Source organism: Chiloscyllium plagiosum, chromosome 28 (assembly GCF_004010195.1).
Source record: "Chiloscyllium plagiosum isolate BGI_BamShark_2017 chromosome 28, ASM401019v2, whole genome shotgun sequence".
Lineage (NCBI taxonomy): Eukaryota > Metazoa > Chordata > Chondrichthyes > Orectolobiformes > Hemiscylliidae > Chiloscyllium > Chiloscyllium plagiosum.
The window spans coordinates 8,442,550-8,464,535 of record NC_057737.1 but is presented as its reverse complement, the minus strand read 5'-3'; the positions used below and the strand labels follow the sequence as shown (position 1 = coordinate 8,464,535).

The window sequence follows — 21,986 nt, the reverse complement described above, 5'->3', positions numbered from 1 at the left end:
GTGTGGTATTCAGCAATGGTAATGTAAATGAATGTCAAGAGCTCTTGGTTAGATTCTCTTTTTATTGGAGATGGTCATTGCCTGGAACTTGTGTGGCATGAATGTTACTTGCCACTTGTCAGCCCAAGCCTGGATATTGTCCAGGTCTTTTTGTATTTGAACATGGACTGCTGCATATCTGAGGAGTCATGAATGATACTGAACATTTGAGTCATCAGCAAATACCCCACTTCTGACTTAATGATGGAGGGAAGGTCATTAACAAAGCAGCTGAAGATGGTTGGGCCTAGGACACTACCCTGAGGAACTCCTGCAGAGATATCCCGGAGCTGAGATGACTGACCTCCAACAACCACAACCATCTTCCTATGTGCCAGGTATGGTACTGGAACAGTTTGGCTACAGGAGTGACACAATCTGGAGCACAGCGTCTTCAGTACTACTGCCAGAATGTTGTCAGGAGCTAAAGCCTTTGCATGATTCAGTGGCTTTAACCATTCCTTGATATCGCTTGGAGTGACTCTAATTGGTTGAAGACTGGCATCTGCGATGCTGGGGACCATTGGAGGAGGCTGAGATAGATCATCCACTCAGCACTTCTGGCTGAAGATTGCTGTGAATGCTTCAGCCTTGCCTGTTTCAGTGATGTCTTCAGCTTGTCGAACATTGAAGATGGGGATATTTGTGATCCTTCCCATTCTGTGAATGGTTTAGTTGTCCTCCAATATTCACGTGACAGAACTGCAACTCTCAGATCTGATCCATTCGTTGTGTGATCACTTAGCCCTGTCTATTGGTAACTGCTGATGCTGAGTGGTATGCAAGCTGTCCACTTTGGCAGCTTTACCAGGTTGGTACTTGTTGCTTCAGTCAGGCCCACCTGCATTCTTGATCCCCTGGCTTAATAGTAGAGATGGAACAGGGGATGTGCCAAGCCGTTAGGGTGCAGACTGTGTTTGAATACATTTCTGCTGCTGCTGTTGGCTCCCGCATCTGATTTAAGGCCAGTCTTGAGTTGCTAGATCTGTTTGAAATGTATCCCATTTAGCGAGGTGCCACACAGCACACTGGAGGGCATCCTCCACGGGAAGATGGGACTTTGCTTCTGCAAGGACAATACAGTAGTCACTCTTTTCAAAACTGTTGTGGGCAGATGCACTGGGGAGTGAGGCAGATTGGAGAGGGTGAGGCCAAGCATGTTTATCTAGCCTGTTGTTCCCCATACCACCTACTACAGACCCAGGCAAGCGGCAGTATGTGGGTTGACCTGGTCACAAGGGTATGGTAAGTGAGGGAATGGATGGATATTTACAAACACCTTGTGAGTTTTGTCAGCCAGTGGATCTGGTGGAAAAATGTTGTTTGCTAAGATAGGAAAGCAGGAGAGGGGTGTTGAGCAGGTGTGGTGCATATTGTCACATTCATTTTGTGTGTGATGTGAATGTGACATGAAGTGTGTGTGTGCTGCATATTGCCAGTGATGAAAGTTTCAAGATAATGCTTTGTTGCATTGTATGATAGGATATGTGCTGAATCCATGAGGCAATAACACTCCATGTAGATTAGTTGGCAGCTGTGGAATAGCTGTTAAGACAAGTGTTCACTTACGACCCACAGCTTCTCTGCTTTATTAAACTGGTTCACTTAAAATATACTTGAATTCATGGACAAGATGTTTCAGTTTGAAAAACTGCTATTACCAAAATGCCACCCACTCACTGACAATACTAGTTACTTATTAAATCTTAGGCTCTTTAGCTCACTAATGCATCACCTAATGTGTTGTTTGAAGTGTTTAATTCATGACTAAATCGTCTTTTTCCTCATGTGGGGAGTCCAAAACTAAAGAGCGTAGGTTTAAGTTGAGAGGGGAAAGATTTAGAAGGGACTTGAGGAGTAACCTGCTCACACAGAGGAAGTGGTGGAGGCTGTTGCAATGACAAAATTTTAAAGGCATGTGGCTGGAAGGGTCTACAGGGATATGGACTAAATGCTGGCAAATGGGACTGGGTCAGATTGGCATATTTATTCGGTCCAGGTGAGCTGGACCTAAGAGTCTGTTTCCATGCTGTATAACTCTATGACTTTATAATTCAACAAGAACATTTTTTTAAAAACTCTGGTCAATGAACTTTTTAAATTGTAGTCCCTATTGACATGTGGTAAATGTATTCTGGATTAGTGGTGCTGGAAGAGCACAGCAGTTCAGGCAGCATCCGAGGAGCACTGAAGGGATTTTGCACGAAACATCGATTTTACTGCTCCTCGGATGCTGCCTGAACTGCTGTGCTCTTCCAGCACTTCCAGCACCACTAATCCAGAATCTGGTTTCCAGCATCTGCAGTCATTGTTTTTACCTATGTGGTAAATGTAGCAATCAGTTTCTGTCCAGCAAGATCCCACTGTAGCAGTGTTATGATGAGAGATAATCAGTTTTTGCGCTGTTGATTGAGAGAGACACAGTTGCTAGGGAACTGGGATATTCCCCTGCCCTTCTCCCACCTGCTTGCCACACCCACCATCACCTACTTTGAACTGGTGCGTCTCTTCCTTCGACCAGAGAGAGATAGGAAAGTTTGATGTAACATCATAGATGAAAGACTGCACTTAAAGCAATGCAGCACTCCTTGGGTGCCTCACCAGATTGTCGAGACAAATAAACTGCAGCTGCTGGATTCCAGGGTAGACAAGCAAGAGGCAGGAAGGACACAGCAAGCCAAGCAGCACCAGGAGGTGGAGGAGTCAATCCCGAAGAAGGGTTACACTGAAATGTTGACTCCTCTACCTCCTGATGCTGCCTGGCTTGCTGTGTCCTTCCATCCTCCTGCTTGTCTCACTGGATTGTCAGCCAGGATTTTGTATTCAATTCACATGGACCTTGGACAAAGACAGGAAAACAAGAGAGATAAGACGTAAGGTCTTTGCTAGGAAATCAAATAGGGCAATAGCTCTAAAACAATGTTTTGCACATTGCGAGAGGGTCTGTGAGGATTCGCAAGATTTTGCAAAAAAGGCCATCAAACCTTGCATCACTTGAACAGATATAATGCAATAGCTTGGCTTCTCAATGCAGTTGACCTTGATTGTACCTCAAAAGCAGACAAGTCAAAAATACAGCATTAAAAGATCGATCATTGATTAAGTTTTAATATCTATTGTGATGAAAATTTCACAAACTGACATAATTAATATGCAATCATTTGCATGAGCAGTTCTGCAAAAACATTCAACCCTAAGTGCAACACCTGGGCAGTGAAGGCAAAGTCGATAAAGATTAATCCATGAACAAAAGTCTAAGGGTGGAAATCAATTTATGTTTGTAGCCATATGTTACAGAAGGGGCTGGTTCAGCCTCAATGGAGAGGGGCAGTGGAGGAAGATATATGAGAAACCTAAGAGAAATGATTTACTCTTCCTTTGTATTGAAGGTTTTGAAAAATGGAGAATTCAGTCCAACTTAACTCTAACAATGCTGCCCTGACACATGGAAGCTGCAGTAGCCGATTTCTCAGGAAGATAGGGGGATTGAAACCCAACAACTTCTGGCAGGAAGCAAAGCGTATTTCCAGACTGGCTGGCCCGCTGGTGAGTTTACACCCACCTAATGACCTCAGATTTTTATGGTCAGGGAGTTGTTGGAGCATTATAGACTGGATTGTGCGTTGGATCCATGCAGGACCCCAGACACAGCAGACTCTGTGAGAGTTGCTTGGGCCACTGAAGATTCCAGTGAGCTATTGCATTCCATCTGAAACCATCCAAAAGAGTCCACTCACATCCACCTATCCAAATTCACCCACATCCACCTACCCAAATCCACCCACATCTACATATCCAAATTCACCCACATCCACCTACCCAAATCCACTCTCATCCACCTACCCAAATCCACTCACATCCACCTACCCAAATCCACTCTCATCCACCTACCCAAATTCACCCACATCCACCTACCCAAATCCACTCTCATCCACCTACCCAAATCCACTCACATCCACCCAAGCCCCTACCTTACAGGCGAAAAACGTCACCTTGATTGAAAGACTATTATTTATTATTTGGGTATCCTGATGTTGAAATCTGTCATCACTGAATTATTTGCCTGAGTTGACTTTTCCATTTCCCTTCATGACCTTGAAGACCTCACTGATATCAATTTAAATCCTATCAGCTCTTTGAAGAGGAAAGGACAATTGTTTCAAATTCAGTTTAATTCTAGCAAAAGTATGAAATAAATTGTTCAAAGTGAATGGTCAGTATATGCTATTTATAATTTATTTTTCTTTGACAGTGTCTGACAGAGCTAATGACACTCCTAATAAGTATTGTCAGCTCTGCGTTCTGTGGGCATTTAGGAAAAATTGAATTGGATGCAGTCAGTCTTGCTACAGCGGTGAGTTTATGTTAAAAATGTGCTCATTTATTGATCCTAATGTTTAGATTAGATTCCCTACAGTGTGGAAACAGGCCGTTCGGTCCAACAAGTCCACACCGACCCTCCAAAGAGTAGCCCATTTCCCTCTGACGAATGTACCTAACACTTATGGGTGATTTAGCAAGGCCAATCCACCTGACCTGCACATCTTTGGACTGTAGGAGGAAACTGGAGCACTCGGAGGAAACTCACGCAGACACGGGGCGAATGTTCAAACTCCACACAGTCACCCGAGGCGGGAATCGAACTCAGGTCCCTGGCGCTGTGAGGCTGCAGTGCTAACCACTGACCCACCATACCACCCCCTCCTGTATGTCTCCTGTATAAAATAGTGATGAAGTTGCACTGCTTCCTATCAGTGCCAAGCTCAGTGCCGTCACCAGCTGATGAACTGCTTCTTGTGAAAAAGCCTGGTCTCTACCTGCTGCTCTCAATGGAAGGGCAACTGGAGACCAGCAGCTGCTTCAGTGGCCCCCCCAGGCTAAAGACCAGGAACATCAGCTCGGCATTCCAGCTCATCACCATTCTCCATGAGCCATTCTGGAAGTCCCATGGGTGTGGGGGACATTGGGTGAGGGTGAGATTGGGCTCCGTCTTAATGCCCTCCATGGGAGATCACCCTCTGGCAGTCACTTGGCCGACACAGGAGGATGGGTCACTTGTAAATTGTGCAGATTATCAGGGTCTGCTGAGCACCGTGGAGTTATATCAACATTACATTTGCCTAACATCTTTAACATAATGTAACTTCCCAAATATTAAACATATTATTTACGTCTAGCTTTGTGAAGCTTGAATGCCACCCAACTTAGCTGAGGCCCTATTGATATACACAGAAGATGTACTTTACATTTGACTATTATGACCAACTGTGCAATATCTGAGCATATTTCGGTAGATCCCACCAGCTTTGGCACTGTGACTAAACCTGTGCGCCAGCTTTTTGGTTCTGTCACAGGTGAAAGATCCTTTATATCAACAGAGTCCATTTCCTTCTTTACCTTTAGCAGGAGTGGATGAGGAAATGCTCTGGTTTTAACCAGACACTCCGGCTATATTTCAAGACCTGGAATGACGTAGTCTTCTCTCTCCAGCTTTTTTAACCTGTGAACGAGTTGTTGAAGTTTTGCTCAGATGATCACCTCAGCTTTCTAGTTACTGTAGTCTGCAAGGATTGTTGTGTTCAGTTGTCTCTGTGACCTTGAGTTCTGTATCTCCTGGCCCATTTGGTCTTTTGCATAATGATGGAATGGAATGACATGTGAATGGCTGTTACCCAACTGCACACATCCAGCCTGCAAAACACACCTGCAAAATGTGCCACCTACTGTGCAATATTAGATCTAATGCTGCAATTGGATATCGTTGCTGGATAACCCCAAGTGTGTCAAGAAGTAGTCCGACAATCGATTTAGGATTGTCCGTTAGACTTACAATGTGTCACATCTACATGTATTGAAAGTTGCATATAGTAACACATGGGATCATGTTCTTTACACACAGAAAGAACTGATACACACACTGTGACTATTTTAATACAACCAAAAAAGTGACAGCTGTTTGTTAGTCCATTTCTCAGGGAAATGGTCAGAGTTTAGGATTGAAACAATCCATTAGTATCATTAACTGAGCATTGTCCATGGAGGTGGACTTGTGAACCAATCAGCATTAGCAGCACAGTATAAATGTTGATTCTCCCCGAAACTGATGTTCTTGCAAATTGTCCTGATGAGACCAAAATGGCAAGCTTCACCAAGATGTACCTTTTCTCAGCAACACTGAAATTCTTGGTCTTGTTGTGATAGTGCAGAATATTTATGGAGTCTGCTGAGGTAAGGCACACACTGAATTAGTTAAGGAACACCTTACAGTGGGTTCATCTTGCTAGCAGGCTTTTCAAAAGACAGCAAGATCATGTGACATTGCATCATTTCCTGTGATGACATACAGTTTTATTAGCATATTACAAAGTTAGAATTAACTCCTCAGATCACAGGATGATATTTCTAAAGGCTTCCTCTTTGTTATTTCTTTTGGACAGGTGATAACTGTATCAGGTATCTCCATAGGTATGGGCCTGTCGACAGCATGTGACACTCTTATATCTCAGGTGGGTGCAGAAAACTGCAGTCTGTAAAAGGAACAGTTGATATTGTTCCATCAAAGGAATAAATCTTTCATCAAGCTACATTGGAAAACACAGGACATTGTGTGAATATGAGCCAGGCAGAAATGCCAGATCCAATTCCTGAATTAGCTGTTCTCAGCTAGCACCAGGTGGCTATAATTTGACTTAGGAGTTGAGGATAAGAACTGGGATTTAGTGATTGTGAAGAGACATGAATTTCACTTGGGAGGAAACATAGAATAAATTTCACTGAAATAACACTGGGAGAAACATTAACCTGCGTTCTGAAAAGTTCAGTGGAATAGATGTGGCAAACACTATCACATTATTTAACTAAACTGTGAACTCAAAATTAAAGGTATTGAAATCAACAAGACTTGTTTTAAGCCTCGCTCTCCATCCTGCATTGGAGTGAGTATCCAGAATAGATTCTCATTTAAGTTGTTCATAGTTTGTGGGTTGATAGCTTTGGAATAGAGTCTGATGTGTCGATTGATGATTGAATATCAAAGTACCTGTCACGATAAGTAAAATCTCTGATCAGTGTGATCGTGGGTAAGAATTAACTAGTTCATATGCACTTGTGATTTGAACATGTCCAATGCTAAGCATAAATGGTATCCCATCATGATGCATTTATTATGAGAGAGAAATATTCTGTTTTTTTAAGTTGTGGCAATAATATCTTATAGAGAGACAATGGAATAGAATGCACTGGTCAATATTGATCCAAATCATTTAAACATTTTGTCCTGATTTTCAGACGTATGGCAGTAAGAACCTGAAACGAATTGGAGTGATTCTCCAAAGAGGGATTCTCATTCTCCTGATCGCCTGCTTCCCCTGCTGGGCTCTCTTCATCAACATTGAGCACATTTTATTGGCTTTCAAACAGTCTCCTGCAGTAGCCAAGTGAGAACCTTGTCCATTTCCTTTTGCCATTTTATTCCAACGTGGCAGTGCACTGGGTCGTCACACTGAAAGGGATCTCCACTCCTCAATGTATCAATGAGACAGTGAAATTAATGTTGATTTCCTGCATGTATGAATGTTATACCAGACCAGAAATTAATAGAAACATCAGAGTTGCCTGGGGCGAGCAACTCTACGATACAGTGTATTTTTTATATTACGTTCCCATATAAGTTTGATAGACTTTGTTATGTGTCAGGTCTTAAACACCAGCCTTCATTGAGTCAGAGAGATCTACAGGACAGAAAAAGGCCCCTTTGCCCATTGTGTCTGCGCCAGTGGAAAACAGCCACCTAATATCTGCATGGTGTGGTATGTTTGTATATCACTGTATTTTATATCATTGCAACTGCAGTTTGGGTTTAATCTTTGTATTCAGGTAATGATGTTCTCTGCCATTAAGAGCATTGTATTTTTTTCTTGCAGATTAACACAACTCTATGTGAAGATATTTATTCCCGCTCTTCCTGTAAGTAAATTATTATAGGTAGCATTGATGCATACAAACAGGTTGTTAGACAGCTGAAGTCATTCATTAGCTGAAATGTAGACAGACCAAAAGGATTCAGTCTGCAAAATTTGCATTGGATCCATCTGTGTGTGACCTTATAAATCCAACAAAACACTCTGATCAAGTAATGCATTTGAAGTGTGCTTTAGTTTTTAATGTAGGTAACAGAGCAGGCAATTTATAAGCAGTGGAATTCGACAAAGGCTATTGAGAAAAATTGCTACTTTACCTTTCTTTCAATTGTTCTGATTTTGTCCTTTAATGCGGTGTGCACACAGCAGTTACAATAATCCCGAGTTAGCCCCGAGAAGGTGGTGGTGAGCCACGTTTTTGAACCACTACAGTTCATGTGGTGCAAGGACATTCAGCTTATTGCTGTGATGTTGATTCCCAGCATTTTGACCCCATGAGGGTGAGATCTTGGTAAAATCTTGGTGAGATCTTGATCTTGCAGGTGGCACCGTGGCTCATTGGTTAGCACTGCCCGGGACCCAGGTTCAGTTCCAGCCTAGGGTAACTGTGTGAAATTTGCACATTCTTCTCATGTCTGCGCAGGTTTCCTCTGGGTGCTCCGGTTTCCTCCCAGAGTCCAAAGATTTGCAGGTTAGGTGAATTGGCCAGGCTAACATTGCCCATAGTGTTGAGGGATGTGTAGGTGCATTAGTCAGGGGTAAATGTAGAGTAGTAGGGGAATGGATCTGGGTGGGTTACTCTTCAGAGAGTCAGTATGGACTTGTAGGGCCGAATGGCCTGTTTCCACACTGTAGGGATTCCACGAAGGATAACTTGGAAGGAATGGTGACTCTCCCTTGTGTCTGTCGGCCTTATCCTTCTAGATGCAGGTTTAGAAGGTGCTAAGGAAGCACCTTGGTGATTTTCTGCTGTGGTACACATTGCTGCCACGATGCACTGTGGTGGTGGAAGACAACATTAAAACTGGTGGAAGAGGCACTGAACAGCTTTCTCCTGGATAGTGCCAAGTTTCTTGGGTATTGGAGCAGCACTCTTCCAGTTTTCCATCACATTTTTTACTTGTGGAAAGAGGACAGGCTTTGGAGAGTGAGGGGTTGAGAAACCTGAACAGAATTCCTAGCCTCGAACCTGCTTTTGTAGATGTTGTTCAGGACAGTCAAAGCTTGGGTCGTACAGCATCTGAGTAAATTGTCTCTAGTTATGTTGGACAGAACTAAACAGCAGCTGTGGTTCAAACATTTTAAGGGCTATATATGAATGCAATTCCTTCTTCTATTTCAGGAGTGATTGCTTCCCTAATTATTTTCAATATTTTCTCTTAGGCAGCATTTCTTTATGACTTAGAGGTTCGATACCTTCAGAACCAGGTAAAGTCACTGAATGTTGGAGTGTATGAGATTCAATTTTTACATTGTGATATAGTTGGGCGTTGTCAATTGCATGTTCCTTATTTTAATGGTCAGCGGCAATTGGGTGTTAGAGTCGAGGGTGTATTGCTGGAAAAGCACAGCAGGTCAGGCAGCATCTGAAGAGCAGGAGAATGGACATTTCGGGCAAAAGCCCTTCATTACGTCAATTTTCCTTCTCCGCAGATGCTGCCTGACCTGCTGTGCTTTTCCAGCACCACACTCTTGACTCCAACCTCCAGCACCTGCAGTCCTCACGTTCGCCCTGCAGTTGGGTTTTACTAAATATTGCAGGGATTAATTTGTGAAATGTGGAGAGCAAACCCGAAATTACATTTGATGATCCAATTGCAAAAGTGGACAAATCATCCACACCTCCAATCAGGAAAGTTCCAGCAGTGAACCCGATCCAAGTGAGGAGAAAGGAGTCTCCAAACTTGGGCATTGTGAGAGTGGTTACACCTTATCTTCCCTCTACCTCAGCACTGTGCTTGATTGACGGACAATGCCAGGAATGACTCTATTGCTTTGTTCCCACCCCAGGGGATCATCATGCCTCAGGTGTTTGCTGGTTTTATCGCCAACATCTTCAATGCTGTCATCAATTACCTCTTGCTCTACGTGCTGACGCTGGGAGTGCCGTAAGTAGTCCACTACATTTAAACATTCTCAATGTATAATTTGGTACTAGTTCTGAGAAATGAACAGTAACCTAGGATTTCTGCAAAGCCACATTTAATTTGCAGACTTTTGTTTTCCAGGGGCTCGGCTGCTGCCAATGTTGCTTCTCAGTACTGTCAGCTTCTCCTCCTGTTCGGGTACATTCGATGGAAGAAGTTGCATGTTCAGAGCTGGGGAGGTAGGTTTCAGGGAGGGTCACTTACACTTTGGGTCGTGGTGCGAAACGGATGATGTCTAATTGGACAAAGAACCCAGAGGGAACCCCTGCTCCAGGATGAAAGAGAAGGTGATCTGGATGATCGGATGCTTTTCAGACTGTCCTCACTTTTGATACATTCTCTGTAATCACTTGGTTGTTTTGTTTTTTCTGCAGGTTGGTCCACTGAATGCCTGCAGGAGTGGGGGAGCTTTATACGCCTGGCGATTCCCAGCATGTTCATGCTCTGTATTGAATGGTGGGCATTTCATATTGGAACATTCCTCGTAGGTAAATAAACTAGCACACTGCTATGAAAAACACACCTTCTAGTGATGCTATGTCAGTGACATGCTGAAAGGAGCTGGTCATCAAAATATACGGCAAATGAGTGCGACAAAGATAGGTCACTCTTCTTATGGCAATGGAGTTTACATTGCCATAAGACACATGTACAATATGGCAGTGGGGTGAGCTTTATCTTGATAGGAATTGATTTGGAGGTGCTGGTGTTGGCCTGGGGTAGACAACATTAAAAAGCACACAACACCAGGTTATAGCAGCGCCTCAAAAGCTAGTGCTTCCAAATAAACCTGTTGGTCTATAACCTGGTGTTGTGTGATTTTTTAACTTCGATAGGAATTATAAACCGGGCATGAGTCAGTCCACACAATTGTCTTTTCTCATAGAGTCATACAGCATGGAAACAGACCCTTCGGGCCAACCAGTTCATGCTGTTATGAAATTGTGGGTGTACTGTATCTTTAAGAGAGTTGCAAGGACTTAGCAAGTACACAGAGTACTGGAAAATTTAAAATGTAACATTTGGTCGAACAGCTAGCAGTAGCTGGGTTGCTATGAGACAAAAATAAATTCAAATTCGACCAATCAATTTAAATTATGCCCCAAGATACCAAACTCCAATCAAGTTTGAAGTTAGTATTTTGATCATATTAAAACCAATAAAATGATCCGATGTTTTGGGGTATAAACGTAAGACATTTTGAGCTTTTAGCCAGAATGGGAGAACTGCCAAGCCACCCAGCAGTACAGACTGCCAGTGGAATAGTCCAAAGATGTGTATGTCAGGTGAACCAATCATTCTAAATTGCCCATAGTGTTAGGTGCATTAGTCAGAGGGAAATTGGTTACCCTTTGGAGGGTCGGTGTGGACTTGTTGGGCCGAAGGGCCTGTTTCCACACTGAAGGAAATCTAATCTTTCAGAATAACTCTCCGAGAGGTATCTGTCTGAGTTTGTGCAGCAGAACATTGAGGCCAACCCTGGAGAGAGAATCTACAGAGGAACATCTACAGAGGAACATCTACAGAGGATACTCAGCAAAGCTGACTGGTTTTGAAACATGATTTTTCTTTTTGTAAATCGTAATCAGGCTTTTTTATTGGACTAGAATTGTAGTGTGGGGAGGTAAAAGGTTTAAGAGAAAGGAGTTATAAATAGTTGTTAGTTAATATTCTCTTTTAGACTTAAAGAATAAAGTTCTTAAATTTTTACTTTAAATAGTGACTTTTAGGGATAGTTCTGTGCCTCTCGAATTTTAACAGATTATAGTACGGAGTGAATCGTTTCTGTGTGGCTGGCATAAATTAGCAGAGGGTTTTACCCCATGTCGTAACAATACTGGGCATCATCCCAACTAAACTAGTCCCACCTGCCTGCTCCTGGCTCACATCCCTCCAAACCTTTCCTGCTCATGTACTTATCTCAGTTTGTAAGAAAATTGTGTTTCATGTCTTTTCTAAATTTCTATCCTCTCAACCTTAAACATGTGCCCTCCATTCTTGAAATCCACCACCCTAGGAAAAGACACCAACCATTAACACTATCTATACTCCCCCATAAATTTATCAACCTCTATAAGGTCACCTTTCAACCTTCTATGCTGCACTGGAAAAATGTCCCAGCCTATCCAGCCTTCCTGTATAACTCAAATCTTCCATACCCAGCAACATCCTGGTAAGTATCTTTTGAGCCCTCTCCAGCTTAATAGTATCCTTCCCTATAACAGGATGGCTGGAACTGGACACAGTGCTCAGAAGAGGCCTCACCAATGATCTGCATAATCTCAACATTACATCCTGACTCCTATACTCAAAGGGCTAAGCAATGAAGGCAAGCATGCTAAATGCATTTTTAACCACCTCAGGGGATGTAAAGTGTGCTACTGGATCATTCTCACGCTTTCCGTGAAATCACAAGATAAATTCTGTCTCTGCTGCAGTTGAATCACAATTCTCCGTATGTAGCGCTGTACAAAGTGATAGATCACAGCAAAACAATATCAAAGGACCTCTACATCAGTTAAGAGGAAATAACCAGGGAGACTGAGACTGAACTGCAGCTATGAACTCACACAAAGTCTCTTTTGTAGAATCTAAGTTAGTCATAGATACAGGAATGATCAAAGGTACAAACAAATCGATATGGAGTTTAATGCCACTGAACTCATTAGTAAAACATGTTGTGAATCATATAGAGTTTTACAATATATTAAGAAGCCTTTCTGCCCATCTTGTTCACGCTGGTCAGAAAGCACCATTTCCTAGCACTTGGCCTCTAGCCTTGTTTGTTATAGCATTTCAAGCGGTCACCAAAATACTTCTTCAATGTTGACAGGTTCCCACTTGTACCTGCCTTACAGGCAGTGAGTTCCAAATGCCTCCATCCTCTAGTTTTCTCTCAAATCACCCCTAAACCTTTTCATCTGTTCCCCTCGTGGACCCCTCTACAAAGAAGAAAATAATTCTTCCCCTCGCTCCTATCTATGCCCCTCATGATTTTGTACTCCTCATTCGGATCCCCTCTCTGACTTTGTTTTAAAAAAGACTGTCCCAGCCCATCTTGTCTTCCTTCGGAGCTGAATCACTCCAGCCCAGGTAATATCCTGTTCAAACTCCTCTGCACACTCTCCAGTGAAATCACATCCTTCCTAGAATAAACTGCATACTCAGTCCTCCAGCTGTGGCCTAACTAACATTAAATACAACTCATTCATAATCTCCCTGCTCTGGATTGAATACCTTGACAAGTGAAGGGAAATATCTCAATTGACCTCTTAACCACCTTAAAAATGTGTTGCTGGAAAAGTGCAGCAGGTCAGGCAGCATCAAAGGAACAGGAGAATCGACGTTTCGGGCATAAGCCCTTCTTCAGGAAATTCCTGAAGAAGGGCTTATGCTCGAAACATCGATTCTCCTGCTCCTTTGATGCTGCCTGACCTGCTGTGCTTTTCCAGCAACACATTTTCAGCTCTGATCTCCAGCATCTGCAGCCCTCACTTTCTCCTCTTATCCACCTTGTCCACCTGTCCTGTCACCTTCAAAGACCCAGTGGATATACACACCAAGGTCCATCTGATCGTCTGAAATTTCTTGTGCCCTACCATTCATTGCATATTTTATTGCCTTGTGAGCCTTCCCATAATATATTCAGAATCAGAAACAAAGTAACATCAAAACTAGGAGCAGAAGTAGACCATTTGACCCTTTTAGTATGGCCAATTCACCCTAACCTGCACGTCTTTGGACTGTGGGAGGAAACCGGAGCACCCGGAGGAAAGCCACGCAGACACGGGGCGAATGTGCAAACTCCACACAGATCCTATTGAGGTGGAGCATCAGCCATGATCTTATTGAATAACGGAGAAGGCCAAATGGTCTACTCCGGTTCCTATTTCTTATGTTCTCCCCATTCATAATGATCATGGCTAATGTTCTATCTCAATGTCAAATTCCTCCTTTCTCCTTAAACCCCTTGATGCCTTTAAAATCTAAAATGTACCCATCTCAAATCAAGTTGCATTTGTACTGTTTTGCCTCTAAGCAGTTGCCTATATTTTCCTGTAGTCTATGGGTTTCCTCCTCCCTATTTACCGCATCACCAATTTCATGTTGTCTGTGAATGTTTTGATCATACCTCCTACAGTCATGTCTAGATCATTAATGCACACCACTAACCGCAAGTTGACCTTGTCAATTGTCTCACTGGAGTCCGTTTAGACTATATCAACTGCACTACCCTCATCTACCTACCCCTAACAACCTCAAAAACCTCTGTCAGAATTATTAGATGTGATGTCCCCCTGACAAACACATGCTGGTTAGTCCTGATTAATCGTCACCTCTCCAAGTGAAGATGAATTCTCTGCCTCAGACTTCTTTCCAATAGTTTCCCTCCCACTAATGTTAGACTCACTGGTCTGTAATTTCCTATTTTATCCCTCGCAACCTTCTTGAATAATTAGCTGCCCTCCAGTCTGCTGGTACCCCTCTTGTGGCCAGAGAGGATTTGTAAATGAAAATCATAGCCCCAGCAATCACCTTCCTTACCTCCAAATTTAACCAATTTTAAGTCTGCTAATAGTTCCTTGCTCTCTCCCAATTGTAATTTGTTTGAGTATACCTTCCTGATTTCTAAACCTACATCATCCTTTTCTGTGGTGAATACAGATGCAACATACTCATTTAAAACCTCACCACGTCCTCCACACGCCACATACAGACTGCCACTTTAGTCTATAATAGTGTCTACGCTTTCCCTAATAATCTTCTTGCCTTAATATACTTGCAAAGCACTTTTGGATTTTACTTGTTTTCTTATCCCTTCATTCAACCTCTTTATGCAATTTCTTTTATAAGCAGCCCTCTGCACTTTCTATACTACTCAAAGGCTTCCAATGTTTCAAGCCCTCAGAACCTGCCATAAGCACCCCATTATTCCTAATCCTGTACATCCCTCAACATCTATTTGGGAAGACAAGGATTCTATTATGCCATCACTTTCCAGATTGTAAGTCCACACTGAACATTAAAATTTAGTAAGTGATATGATGCAATAACTAGTGTGTCCAATAATTCATGTAACCTCATTGCGAACCGGTTACCCATACCAGTGTGGGTGGCTATTTAACTCCCTTTTGTCAAAATTGACTCATCCTCAATTTCTCCCCACCTTTAGACAATGGGAGACATGATATAGAGAACCTAAAGATGAACTGGTGCTAACATTCCTTATCAATTGATTTTGATTCCTATGTTACTGCACTGCACTGTATTCTAGATTGCGTCTGTCATAAGTCAAATAAATCTTAAATAAACAATCCTTTTCAGAAGATGGTATTAGAGAGTTCAGGTCATTTTTTTATTTAGCTGAGCACCAGGGAGGCGGGTTTGATTCCAGCCTTGGATGACTGTGTAGAGTCTGCACAATCTCCCCGTGTCTGCGTGGGTTTCCTCCGGGCGCTCCAGTTTCCTCCCACATTCCAAAGATGTACAGATCAGGTGGATTGGCCATGGGAAATTGCCCCATAGTGTCTATGGATGTGCAGGTTAGGATTAGCCATGGGAAATGCAGGGTTACAGGGCTAAGATGGTGGGTATGGGTGGGATAGTCTTCAGAGAGTCGGTGTGAACTCGATGGGCCGAAAAGCCTGTAGGGCTTCCATGATTCTATACAACTACCCCTTCCACTCGACTACGTTGACACAGCTTGACTCAATGCCTGACCTAAGAGTAACTCTCCCGAATATCCGGTTACCTTTCCAACATCACCCAACTAACCTTGATCCAACCTGACTAATACCATGAACCTACTACCCACTAACCTCTAACTACTTATCAATTTACACCACCTTGCCATTTATGCACTAAAGAACAGCATTCACCTCATCTACCTCACCCACCTACACCACTCGCCCCCACTTGACTTACCTCACCTTCCTACTCGCCCGACCCACTGTCCCACCAACCCATCTACTTAACTATTCACTCACTTGCCCACTCCCTCTGCCCACTGACATTCAAATTGCACCTTTAAACTTACCATATACTGCAAGACATTGGCCATATCTTAAACCAACTGTGTCCTGCTCTGATGAGTAGATCCACAGCAGCAGTTGCAACTGGAGGATCATTCTACCTTAAAAATAATTTCCTTCAATAAAGATTGATTTCCTTTTTGGATCACTTGACCTCAAACATGTATTATTTATCCTTCTCCACAGGTACTGCCAGCCAGATCTGCTCAATAGTGCCAGCCGTTTCTGTTTTATTTCGCCTCCAGTCTCTGTAATAGTGTGCTTTTCATTTACTTGTTCACAGGGTTACTTAATGAAGTTCAACTTGGAGCCCAGACCATCATATTTCAGATTATTACTGTACCATACAGGGTAAGGCTAAAGATTCAATAAAAGTACAGTATTTACATAAATACATGTCTCAGCAAAGAATAAAAGTTCTAAGAAAACAAAAACACAAACAGCTTAACTGTTAGGATTTTAGCATCAAATGAAAATTAAGATTCCCCTCTTCCTACTGCAGTTAAACTGAGGTGTTCAGACTGAATGCAATATTTCAGTCGTAACCTAACTGGTATTGTTTAGAAATTTAACATTAATCCCTAGCTTTTGTGTAAAACTCACAAGCTCATTTTAAAGCTTTTTATCACACACTGATTTTTCTTTTTTCTCCGAAATATTCAATGGCCATCTTTTGCAGCACTAAACTGCATTTGCCACAGCTCTGCCCAGACTCCCATGCCATTCTCTGTCTCCTTCCTCAGTTTGCCATGTCTCTTAACCTGGGTATCCTGAGTGAGTGTCAATGTTATTTGATGAAACTTCAAATCTCTGCCCTCTCATTTAGATAAATTATAAAAACACAAAGAGCACTGATGTCTTTGACAACCATGGTAACTCCAGCTCCTGGCAACAAGTAAACTGTTTATCTCACGTGGAGGACTTTTGCAGCTGTTGCAATCATCGTAAATTTGTTCCGAAGCGGCTTTCAAGTACCTCATTTAGAATCCCCACTGTATGGAAGCAGGCCATTCAGCACATCGAGTCCACACTGATCCTCCGAAGAGCATCTCACCCTGCATTTCCCATGGCCAATCCACCTAGCCTGCATCACTGGACAGTGTGGGCAATTTTGCATGGCCAGTCCCCCCAACCCATGCATCTTTGGACTGTGGGAGGACACAGGGAGAACATACAAACTCCACACAGACAGTCAGTCTGAGGCTAGAATTGAACCCAGGTCTCCAGCACTGTGAGGCAGTAGTTCTAACCACTGAGACACCACGTCACCCAGTCATTGCCCAGCAATTGCGACACACTACTACAGCACTTCAATCCTGGTATAGTATCACGAGTTGGTCCACTGGAGTGTAGCCAGACAAAATTTATGAAGGATATACCAGGATAGTTGACCAAAAAAGCTTGTTTACAGAGAGGAGCATTAAGGAGGACTTAAAAGGATAGAGAGGTCATAGGATTGAAATTAATGAGTTTCAGACACCTATGTAGCTATGCTGGAGGACTGAACATCAGGGTGTGAGCAAAGGAATCAGAGGAGTGCAGGGGTTTTGGAGGGTTTAATTTAGATGAGGTTGCAGAGACAAGAGGAGTTAAGGCCTAGGAGTGATGAGTATCATAAGGCAATTTGAAGACACGAGTCACAAGAAAGAATAGAATAACAACCAACATGGATCCTACACACAATTGACATCCATGCTTGGGACACTCTGTTAACAGTCAGAATTTAAAAACAGAAACTTAAGATCTTTTTACTCCTTCCAGAAGCCCTGAGGATGATGGGGGGAGCTGGGGTTGGGGGCTGGTGGTTAATGAGGTTAGTTGTAAAATCAACCACTTGGCAAACTGAATTCTCTGTAACTCAGCACCAATACAGCACGAAACCTCTAACCTTACGGATATGTTTGCAGATATGTCAATCTGTTGCATAATATAATGAAGGGGTAAATGGTCATGTTACGTTGGCTCCACCCATTCTGTTAATCCTACACACAGTCTGATGTTAGAGGAAAGGGGTTCTACTCTAACTTTCAGCAGGAGCAGATACCAACTCTCCAACACCCCCTTATTGATGCCTGACCAGATATAATTGTACTTATTGCTACCATGCAGTAAATCTTCTCATTAACTCAGAACAGTGTCTCTTCTATAGATAATCTTATGGTGGTGTATCCTCTCATCACTAGATAGACAAAGCAAAGATAAAGGATGATTTCTTTAAACAGCCCTTATCCAGTATCACAAAGTGGTACAGGTATTAAATGGCACAAGACACCAGCAGTGGAAAAGTATCTCACCAACACTGAAATATTGCTAGAACAGTAATTTGCAGTAACAGGTAAAATGGGGAGAAGAAAGTAGAGAATAATGCACACATAACTGTTTATCTTTATTTCTCCTGCAGATTGCTATAGGATACAGTGTGGCTGCAACTTTTCATGTGGGTAATGCGCTGGGTGCCAGAAATCCTCAGCAGGCTGTAAACTTTGCCAAAGTCGCTATATACTGCATTGGTAAGTCCAACTCTTTAGCCTCATTAATCAAAACTGTGATCATTCTCTCAAACATTCACCCCTTTAAAAACTCCTGAGTGGTTTGACTTCTCATTGGGATGCAGTTTCCTGGGTATCAGCATCCTCCATGACCTTCCCAATTGGTAATTCTTTGATTGTGAGACTAGCTATATGCACAAGAATTCCTAGAAGCATGACATTCCAACCGGAACTCTGTCAACAAACACACTGACTTGGATCCCTGAGAAAAAGAACAGAAAATGACATCACCATAAGAATTGATGTCACCACAGGAAATGACATCACCAACCCAAGTAAACCCAAGTATATAAATAGAAAGTGGGCTACATCACCAGTGCTTCATCCGGAGACTCACTGACGATGTTACCTAGTATGGTGACGAAACGTCTGAAAATGACCCTTCCAGCTCAGCGAGCAAACCTAAATCCAGGACTTCAATCTGAGCTACAAATCTTCTCAAACTAGATGGTGATTTTTGATAGGCTGTTTGACTGCAGGAGTTATAATAGCTGACCTTGATTCTGTCCGAGCCTGATGTCTGCACACTAAACACTTCCACTGAGGTTTTGAAATCAATCCTGTTATTTTAGGATTTGTGGATTCCATTAATGTTGTATCTATTGCCTATTCCTAGTGTCCCTGAGAAGGTGTTTTTGGTGGTGGGTACCCTTATTTCAGTTCCTCTGGTGCTGGCCCTTCCACAATGGTGACAGGAATTCTGATCCAGTGTGCATTTTGGGAAAACAAATACTAGCAGGACTTATGCACATAATGGTAAGGTCCTAGGGAGTGTTCCTGAACAAAGAGACCTTGGAGTGCAGGTTCATAGCTCCTTGAAAGTAGAGTCGCAGGTAGATAGGATAGTAAAGAAGGCAATTAGTATGCTTTCCTTTATTGATCAGAGTTTTGAGTACAGGAGTTGGGAGGTCATGTTGCAGCTGTACAGGACATTGGTTAGGCCACTGTTGGAATATTGCGTGCAATTCTGGTCTCCTTCCTATCGGAAAGATGTTGTGAAACTTGAAAGGGTTCAGAAAAGATTTACAAGGATGTTGCCAGAGTTGGAGAATTTGAGCTTTAGGGAGAGACTGAACAGGCTGGGACTGTTTTCCCTGGAACGTCAAAGGCTGAGGGGTGACCTTATAGAGGTTTATAAAATCATGAGGGGCATGGATAGGGTAGACAGACAAAGTCTTTTCCCTGGGATAGGGAAGTCCAGAACTAGAGGGCATAGGTTTAGGGTGAGAGGGGAAAGATATAAAAGGGACCTAAGGGGCAACTTTTTCACGCAGAGGGTGACACATGTATGGAATGAGCTGCCAGAGGAAGTGGTGGAGGCTGGTACAATTGCAATATTTAAAAGGCATCTGGATGGGTATATGAATAGGAAGGGTTTGGAGGGATATGGGCCAAGTGCTGGCAGGTGGGACTAGATTGGGTTGGGATATCTGGTCGGCATGGACAAGTTGGACCGAAGGGTCTGTTTCCGTGCTGTACATCTCTATGACTCTATGACCGTGATGATTGATGTTCAAGGTAAGATGGTGTAGGAGATGGATGGCCATTTTCAACATTGTCCCCCAGTCTCTCTCTGTGGCAGCAGGTAAAGCTGACAGCCTGTGAATGTCTATGACATTCTTGCTTTGAGATATTAGATAATAGAGAGGCTCTGGGTGATCAGTCTGCCCATTCTCTGCTCTGTTCTTGTAGCCAAGGGGGTGCCATAGTTATGTTTTCAGGCAACTGTGATTCCCCAGGAATGGTTGGACTATTTGAACTCAGTGGTTAAATGCTCTCTTTGAGATAGTGATTAATCTTTTTAATTCATTTGTGGGACTTGGGTGTCGCAGGCTGGCCAGCGTTGATAGCCCATCTGTATTTGCCCTTGAGAAGATGGTGGTGAACTGTCTTCTTGAATTGCTGCAGCCCACGATGCCGGTAGGAAGAGAATTCCAGGATTTTGACCCAACAACTATGAAGAAACAGTGGTATATTTTCAAGTTAGGGTAGTGAGTGGCTTGGAGGGGAAATTGCAGGGAGTGGTGTTCCCATGTATCTGCTGCCCTTGTCCTTCTAGAAGGAAGTGGTCGTGGGTTTGAAAAGTGCTGTCTAAGGATCTTTGGTAAATTTCTGCGTTGCATCTTGTATTACACACTGCTGCTACTGAGTGCCGATGGTGGATGTTTGTGGATCAAGTGGGCACAGATGGCACAGAGATGGTGCAAATATCATCTGTTATTTACCATCTCAAGACTAGAAATTAGCAAGATCCTCGTTACTCTGCTTTGTTATTGGAGGACATAGAAATGGAACTACAAATTGTAAAAATAATCAGCAAAGAGTTCCTGTTTGGTTAGAGGGAAGGCTGTTGGTGAAGCAAATAAGGATGTCTGGATTACAATCACTGTGTAAGGATCAGGAGGTGAAACTCTGGAAGTTTTTCCCTCCCTCACCTAAGGGTGCTGAGACCAATGTTATAATTTTATAAAAAGCGCAAGAACTGCAGATGCTGGAAATTAGAAACAAAACCAGAGATTGCTGGAAAAGCTCAGCAGGTCGAGCAGCATTTGCGCAGAGAAATCAGAGTTAACGTTTTGAGTCGTGACCCTTCCTCAGAAATGTTAACTCTGAGTTTTCTCTGCAGATGCTACCAGACCTGCTGAGCTTTTCCAGCAATTTCTGTTTTTGTTATAATTGTAAACCCCATTTCGTATCACACACCGTACCCCAGAGCCCAGCTGGGGTTAGCTCATTCAGAGCAGGCAGGAATGGAAGCTGAACCATTCCTTCTTTTTGCAGCAAGTTCCTGTTAATCTGAGGAAGCGGTGCAAATCCTGCCTGAATTGTCAGTGTGCATTCTTCTCTGATCAGCACATTATGTTCGGAACTTCTGTCCCAATCCCTTTATGAAGTTTGACAGCTTTATGAAGTTTTTTGGAACAGCTGGAGCCCACAAGGGAGCAGGCTATTCTGTACTAGTGCTATGTAATGAACCAGACTTTATAAAAAATCTTAAAGTCAGGGAACACTTAAGAAGCAGCGATCATAATATGGTAGAGTTCAGTCTGCAGTTTGAAAGAGAAAAGGCAAAATCGGATGTAATGGTGTTACAGTTAAATAAAGGTAATTATGAGGGCATGAGAGAGGAACTGACGAAAATAGACTGGAAGCAGAGCCTAGCAGGGAAGACAGTAGAGCAAAAATGGCAAGAGTTTGTGGGTATAATTGAGGACACTGTACAGAGGTTCATCCCCAAGAAAAGAAAGATTATCCGGGGAGGGATTAGACAGCCATGGCTGACAAAGAAAGTCAGGAAAT

At 42.8% G+C, this 21,986-nt stretch overlaps 1 protein-coding gene across 1 annotated transcript in view; it reads left to right on the top strand.

The window, feature by feature from the left end:
- The window catches only part of LOC122563931 (multidrug and toxin extrusion protein 1-like), a 192,997-nt gene that overhangs the window by 159,997 nt on the left and 11,014 nt on the right, over positions 1-21,986 (top strand). Inside the window, exons 3-11 of the mRNA XM_043718200.1 lie at positions 6,477-6,545; positions 7,327-7,475; positions 7,962-8,004; positions 9,342-9,386; positions 9,969-10,066; positions 10,187-10,284; positions 10,480-10,593; positions 16,421-16,488; positions 18,539-18,647. Coding sequence (XP_043574135.1) covers positions 6,477-6,545; positions 7,327-7,475; positions 7,962-8,004; positions 9,342-9,386; positions 9,969-10,066; positions 10,187-10,284; positions 10,480-10,593; positions 16,421-16,488; positions 18,539-18,647 — 793 coding nt within the window. The remainder of the gene's footprint in view (positions 1-6,476; positions 6,546-7,326; positions 7,476-7,961; positions 8,005-9,341; positions 9,387-9,968; positions 10,067-10,186; positions 10,285-10,479; positions 10,594-16,420; positions 16,489-18,538; positions 18,648-21,986) is intronic.